We start from the raw sequence: 7,689 nt of genomic DNA on the forward strand, positions 1-7,689 counted from the left end.
TCAAAAATATAACAATATTGTTTTAATGCATAGTTACATCCTAAACTAACATATGATGATGGTCAAAGAGGCTTGGAACCTTTGTTGTCTATGTTTCTCTAGAAAATAATGATTTTATAAAGGTTAGTCCACTAATTTAAAGATTACATGAAGTTTTACAAAATTAATTGATAGAAATTAGAAAGATGCCAATGTACCATGAAAGATAGTGTAAATAACATTAATACAAATTTAGAATGTGGTTATAAATTTAAAAATAACACTAAAGATTATAGGATGCAATATATAAAACATTTACCAAAAACTCAATATTTTCGTAGGGGTTGTTACGACATAGATTTTGAGAAAATTTCAAAAAATTTGACAATATTGTTTTAATGCATAGTTGCATCATGCACTACATAGATGATGTTCAAATAGTCTTGGAGCCTTGTTGTCTCTCTTTTTCAAGAAAATAGTGATTCTATAGTGTTATTCCACCTATTTAGAGAGTATTATGATGTTTTACTAAATTAATTGATAAAAAAAATTATGATGATTCTCATATACCATGAAAAAGAGGTTAACATACATTAATACAAATGTAGAATGTGGTTAGAAATTTTAAAACAACACTAAAAAGTTTAGGCTTCAGTATATAGAGCGTTTAACGTAAAACTCAATATTTTGTATGAGTTTATACATAGATTTTGAAAAAAATAAAAAATATAACAATATTGTTTTAAAGCATAGTTACATCATAAACTAACATATGATGATGGTCAAAAAGACTTGTAACCTTTGTTGTCTATGTTTCTTTAGACAATAACGATTTTATAAAGGCTCGTAAGCTTTGTTGTCTATACTTCCTAAGAAAATATCAGATTCTTTGGTGAGAGCATCATCTTGATACATTTTTCTTGTATTCTATAAAGGAATATAATGACTTCTCTCCCATAATTTCTCAGGGAAGGGCAAAAAGTTTCAAGTGGATTCTTGCTCGTTAATTGCCACTACTGCCTTTTCTTGTACATAGATGAATTTGATGTGGTCACCAACGCAAAGAGATAGGTTTCTTTTGCTTTTGGCTAATGATATAAACCCTAAACCATGGACAAAATGTTAATCTCCACTAAGATAAGCTTTTATATATCTTTACATAAGTTTTCTTTGTTTAGATTGGTGCTTTGATCGAATTAACTAGTCCTATCCAGACAATCAACATTCTGAATATTGGTATTGCTTGAAAATCTATTTTGATCAATGAGAACACAAAACAGATTGCTACAAACATTAGAAGAACTTTTCAATCTTCACAACACTTTTTTAAATGTAATACATAACCATAGACTCAAGGACAACCGTTTGCCCTGTTTGGAAACAAAAACAAAAGTATTTAGGTTCCAGTTTCATGTGCTTAATACCATTAAGCATCTCTACATTCGAGTTTCACCGATGAGGTATCCTGAACATAGATCTTCCCCGACAACCCAAGCACAAAGAGATTTTTTTTTACCAAAAGAAACTCTGCTCTCTTTAGGTTCTTGTAGCTTTGTCTCATACACCGCATCCTACACCTTTGGCTTCTGATCCTCTCATGATCCTCAGTCTCTTGCAAGTACACACAAACATCCTACAAAACCAAACCCATAAGAAGTTGTTTTTGTGAAGTTCTTTTTTTTGACATATATGTGTTGAAGACTTACTCCCATGGAACATCTCCAATGAGCATCCAGTCACCATCTTTATCTTCATAAGTAGGCACAAAATCTGAACCTTTATATCCTTCTCTCTCAAAATACTCTCCAACAGAGAAATTAAACATTATCTCTAAAGCTTTCAGCAACTCTTTGTATCCTTTGTAACAACTCAAATCTATTTTCCTCAAGTATGGTGCACCATCCATACTTACTTTCACATAGACTCCTCGACCACCCTCACTATCAGATTCATTCTTCTTAGTCTGAATGATGTTCTTCCTGGATGACCTAACTGGTGGCCATCCAACAATCTGAGCCCTACAAAAAAACACTGTTAATAAACTAATTTTTTTCCTCATCACCAAGTTAGATTCAGAGAAGTTATGTGTTTAAACTTACTTTCGTGGAGGGCACGTTCCCGTTTTCATCATTGATGATTCAGTCTCATTCTCAGTGACACCTTGTAATGTTCTTTTATTGCAAGAAACTCTTTCTCTTTCTTCACATACATTGTCTGTTCCTGGTAGTCCCAGCCTCAGCTCGGTTGCCTTTAGGTTAACAAACTCATCCATGGTTTTTCACACAGGAGAAGAAAGGAGAGCTAATGGTTATAAAGAAGTTGATGGTGAAGATGAAGATGAGGCTTTGTGGACGCTAAATGTTTTATATAAGATAGATTCGTAGAAGAAACTATTTTTGAATTAAGGACAAAGGAAAAAACAGAGAAACATGCTAAGCTTGTCGGTAGCAGTAACAGCAACTTTGAGGCAAAAGTGTGTCCCATCTTCTAGGGGGACATTAGTGGGACACACTTCCTCTTTCTCCCAACTGTCCAAAACCAAAAAGAAACACAAAACTTATCTTTCGTTCTTTTGATAGACGGTGCAGATCATATCTTTAATCCCTACCACATGTGGTCTGCCATTTGCATGTATTCATCACCTCTCTCTTGATCTCTCTCAAAGCCAATGATTTATCAGATTTGCTTATTTTCTTTTCTTCTGGTTATAGATCAACCTAGTTAACTCTACCTAAAAAATCTAGCTTATTTTTCATATTTGTTGTGTTTGTTTCATTGACTTCAGCTGCAAGGAAGAAATAATTTGGGTCTTAAAGAGCTCAAAACACTGCCAGTGAGACAAAACTTGTATTTGTTCTTTACTGGATTTTGTTAAAGCCCACAAGTTTTGTCTCTATGTCTCCAAGCAATCAACGATCATGACATGACAAGGCCATACACGTATCTGTGAATCAGAAACAATCACGACAAGACATCTTCCTTGGCTTAGGCCATGAATATCGCTGTTTCTTAGAATCGTTTCTGCACAAAATTAAGGTGTGGACTCCACATAAATGTTCAAAAACGGTTTCGAAAGTCGCCAGATTAGGATCGAATTTGGGAGGGTTTTGCACTGTTTACGGACTCCACCGACACGTAGCGGCCCGCAATTAATTGACTTCTTTTTTTTCTTTTTTTTTTTAAGGACAAAAAAAAAAAAAAAAATTTAAGGATCGCATAAGGATCGTGTACCGTTAATCATGCTCTAACTGCCAGCAACATCATAAATGGGGTCATTGTAGTTTTTTGTTTGGAACCTGAGAGATAGATCTTCAACAGATTTTTCTGTCTTTGTTCATGTTACAGTGTGTGACGTATCAGCAGGTTTTGGTTCGATGTGGTTATTTTCTTAACCAAGGTTTAAGTACCAATGTACCATAACGTCTACAGACTCTACACTAGTCTATACCATTAGTATACTAACCTCTAGTGAACGGAAAAAAAAGTATACTAACCTGTACAAAAAGAAAAAGGGACAGCTTCAAAGCGTAATGAGTTATGAGTATGAGAATCCATCACTGGACAAAGAAGTGAACCTAAAGATGATACGTTCTTAATTGTATTTACCGACATGATAATCAAGACACCTGTCACTAATATATTTGCTTGTCCTACAAAAGACACCAACCATCATCTAAACCGTCCAAGTGTTACGAAGAAGAAATGAAGAAGCGGGTCCCATGTCAACACGGAGTCGCCGGTGATGCTTTTCAGCCACTAATAATGCGTTAGTACTATTAATTTGCAATTGGATTATCTTTCAAGACTAATTAAATGGGCTGGGCCGACGCAAATTGGATTTTTATTTTGCCTCGACGGCGTTGTGGGCCACTCCAATCTTCTCACTGTACGCTAACCACCAAAATGCTGTCCATTTTCTTAAGCACAAAGCCAACTTTATAGACAAAAAACTTAATAGACCTTATCCGCATATAATAGTATTTGATTTTACCTAAGCTTCATTAGTTTGAGGGATATGTTCAACTACCAGCATTTAGCGCAATTTAATAATTTCGGCAAATGCTTGAAGTTTATTGCATGTATACCACTGTTTCTGGATTGTAGTTCAATTGGTTAGAGCACTAACAAGTAACAGCCATGGTTTCCGGATCAAGGTCCTATCAAGGCGGAAGCTGCAGATTCAATTAAAGAAATTTCTAATATTTTATTTTTTTGCGTGATGAGCATGTGTTTATTATGAATATAAATAATATATTTTCAAAGATATATGGCCAGAATAATTTATTGAACCTGTTAATATTTGGAATTATTTGGACAAAGAGAATATCTTTACGGGTCAAATGCGATAAAAAAAGCGATTCCCCAAATCTCTTGTATCCTAATCTCATCCCACTATTTACCTAACTTGTGATCTGCAAATCGTCGTTGATCTCATCGTTAAAGTTTTCGGGATCACCCAAATATCGGATGTTTTGGATCCCAACATGTTTGATTACCGTTTTACGATAATTATAAAAGAGCAATTCTAAGTTAATTAATCTCTTTGTGGAAGTCTTTGGTCCGGTAGTTTGACCAAGAATTCATTAACGCTTCTACACTAAAAGGTCTGGGTTTCAATTTCTGGAGAAAGCAAAATTGAGTGAATTAAGGAAGAAAAAGTTTACAAGAAATATGTAGCATGGCGCAAGGAGTACCGTCAAACGTGGATCACATATGGCGGTATCAGGTGATGTAGTCAGGCGTGAATCGTCATACGGCAGGTTGAATTGTCGGCAGTAGAATCGTCTATAATATTTCTCATAGTTGTAATAGCATAATTATCCAGCGTTAAAAAAAGTTAATTAATCTCTTTTAACAAATAAATAATATTTTGTCAAAAATAAAATAAATACTATATTTTCTGTTTCAGTTTAGTTATCGTTATGAAATGAAATTCTGTTTCAAAATAAGTGTCATTTTGAAATTTTAATACAAAATTTATTGACTTTATATTTCAATCTGTTTTTTCTATTGATTGAAATATGGTTAGTTGTATTGGTAATTATATTTTTATTTAGTAAATAAACAAAATGAAATGTTTTCTAAATATGTGCGCACAAGTATAAAACGATAATTAAAATGAAACGAAAAAATATTATTCAGTATATATATTGTAACTTGTAAGAACCGCCTAGCTAACGAATAAATAAAATTTTGCAGAATTATCTATAGTAGAAATGGAGTTTAATTAGTCAGTTAATTAACTACTTTTGAGATTTAGGTAAACGATATAAATTTCAAGCAATGGTACTGTATGTGGTTAGCCCCCACCACGAGCTGCACTGTTAAGAGTTATGCCAACATATAGAATAGATATCATGAAGCGTATAGTGGCAGATTCTCGCATATTTACTTTATAATATTTTTTTTAAAAAGCATTTGTTTAAATGAGTATTACAATGAATATAATGTACATAACCTAGTTTAGAAGAATTAGCTACGAAGTTTGAATTTTGGTGTTTTTTATGTACATAAGCTTACTCCACTACTCGATATCCACATTTTGAATCAGAGTTTTGATATGATATACCAATACATGGGTTTGCAGTTATATGTTTTAAATAAATGAAAAAAATTCGCTAACCATTGATTGTTTATTTTAACACATATATAGACTGATGATAAATAATTGCTTGCGTGAATACTGTAAAGCTTGTGTTGACGTAAACTATTTTGTTTGAGTCTCGCAGGAGTTGTGGCTTTCGCACAAAATCACAATATACAGTTTAGTCAATGTAAAATTATCTGGTTTTGTCGTTTAAGTTGCATGCATGCATGTTATTTGGCTGCACTCTTTTAATGTGAGAAGTATATTCCAACACTAATTAGTATATAATAAAACTAAAAATGAAGACTAAGAACTAAAATCAAAATGATCTTTGTGTGGTCGAATTTTGAGAATTGTGGCCTTGTTAGGTCCATATGAAATTACGTATACCTGGTCCTCACACATTCTTATCTTGCAAGTTAATATGCAGCACATATATACCTTCAATAATAAGTCATTAATTTCGACGTGATGCATATAACTTTCAGACTTGGACCATATATGTGTGTGTATAAATAAAGATATTAATGCGCAATGTATAAAATATGTTTATATATAAGTTAATCTAGATTACACATCAAAAGTGGTCTCAATCTTGAATAAAAAGTAAATACGGGTGGTCTCCAAATATTCATATATTCTTGTGACTGTTGATATACAGATGTGCATGGTTGCATGCATTCGTTCAATCTCATTAAAGCTTCGCGTATACTAGATTCTAGAGCTGTAGCGATAATAATCTTTAAATTAATTTTGTGAAATTTTTGTTGTAGTATAAAAGTTATATAGATGCGTGCGCAAACTTTTTGTAGTCATGTCTCGATAATAGATATTATTCTCAGTTGGTTTACAAATGTGAATGCCATAGTGATCCACTGATCCGTATATATTGATCAAAATGATCAGTAAAGTATATAGTCATTAATAAACACGACAAACTGATGTGACAACGCGACCCAAATATTTAACAAACAAAAATTGGGGTTTTGTTGATTTGAAAACTCATGTGAGTTCTTGGGACAGAAACAAAAGAAGAGAAAGCCGTTAAAGAGAGGGATGTAGACAAATCAAGGAACAAAAGTAGGATTTTTAAGATGTTTTTGCCTCTGAAATTTTATTGGATGTAACTTGTCCCTGCATAATCTCCATGTTTTCCTTCTTGTCAGTAATTTAAAATTTGTTTTTGAAATAAATGGCGATGTTTTGTACTCTTTCTTCTTTTGGATTTTCATGCCACTCATGTCCCATCTCGATTCCCCTAGGGTGTTTTGTTTTCGGGTTCGAAACCCTTAACAAATTTAGAATCAATATGCTTTTAATTTTCTTAAATATTTTTCAAATTAATTGAATATACGCTGGTTACGGTTTAGTAAATATGCGATATCAGAAAGACAATGCCGTCTTCAGAAATTCCGTCGGACTGGTTACTTAAAACTACAGAATGAATTACCATAATGTTACGTAGTTGATGTATATACCATGTGTTGTAAAAAAAATCACCAAATTTCGAGCCTAATATATATCTGTATTAAAGGTCATATTCTCCTTATAAAAGTGATACTCGATCTTTTAAGGAAATGTCTTTTCTACGTTTTATATTATTATTACATAAATCAGTGATGTTATTGAGTAAGGTTTTTGACGTTAGCAAAGTATTTTAGGACAGATGAGTAATCAGTTATCATAAAATTAAAACAAATCCTATATTATTCATTTCGTTTTATAATTTCCAAATAAATAAATAAAATTATTATTTTAGTCTCTTCTTTTTAATATAAAAATAATGAAATTTTGTATAGCACAAATAATGCTTATCCTTTTGACGACAAATATTTTTTCATACAATATTGTAAGTATATTATTACTGAAAATACAAATAATGAGCTTTTGCTACAATTATCGTTGCTGTATATGGTATATCGCCGACCATGATTAAAAAAGAAAAAAACTTCCTCAAAGATTTAATCGGGTTTGTACAGATATGATAAAATTAGGTATATAGATTTATATTAATAGATTCAAGCTTTAGGTTTCTTTTTCGGTTATGAATAAACAACAACTTCATCTTCTTCGTTTCTATGAATACTATATTTTTCAATACGCGATCGATATGGTCAAGCCAT

At 32.4% G+C, this 7,689-nt stretch overlaps 1 protein-coding gene across 1 annotated transcript; it reads right to left on the reverse strand.

Moving 5' to 3' along the window:
- Positions 1-1,401: 1,401 nt before the first annotated feature.
- LOC106293333 (auxin-responsive protein IAA3) lies at positions 1,402-2,338 on the reverse strand. Its single transcript, XM_013728999.1, has 3 exons — positions 2,079-2,338; positions 1,686-1,997; positions 1,402-1,612 (listed from the first exon to the last, which is right to left on the reverse strand). Exons 1-3 carry the CDS (start codon positions 2,249-2,251, stop codon positions 1,537-1,539), a joined length of 561 nt encoding a protein of 186 aa, XP_013584453.1. The 5' UTR covers positions 2,252-2,338; the 3' UTR covers positions 1,402-1,536.
- Positions 2,339-7,689: the final 5,351 nt, after the last annotated feature.

Source organism: Brassica oleracea, chromosome C5, assembly GCF_000695525.1.
Source record: "Brassica oleracea var. oleracea cultivar TO1000 chromosome C5, BOL, whole genome shotgun sequence".
NCBI classification, from domain to species: domain Eukaryota; kingdom Viridiplantae; phylum Streptophyta; class Magnoliopsida; order Brassicales; family Brassicaceae; genus Brassica; species Brassica oleracea.

Coding starts and splice junctions, on each gene's coding strand:
- LOC106293333 (XM_013728999.1), bottom strand. CDS start 2,251: ATGGATGAGTTTGTTAACCTAAAGGCAACCGAGCTGAGGCTGGGACTA. Junction 1,998..2,078: donor GGAACGTGCCCTCCACGAAA/GTAAGTTTAAAC, acceptor GTTTTTTTGTAG/GGCTCAGATTGTTGGATGGC. Junction 1,613..1,685: donor ATTGGAGATGTTCCATGGGA/GTAAGTCTTCAA, acceptor TTGGTTTTGTAG/GATGTTTGTGTGTACTTGCA.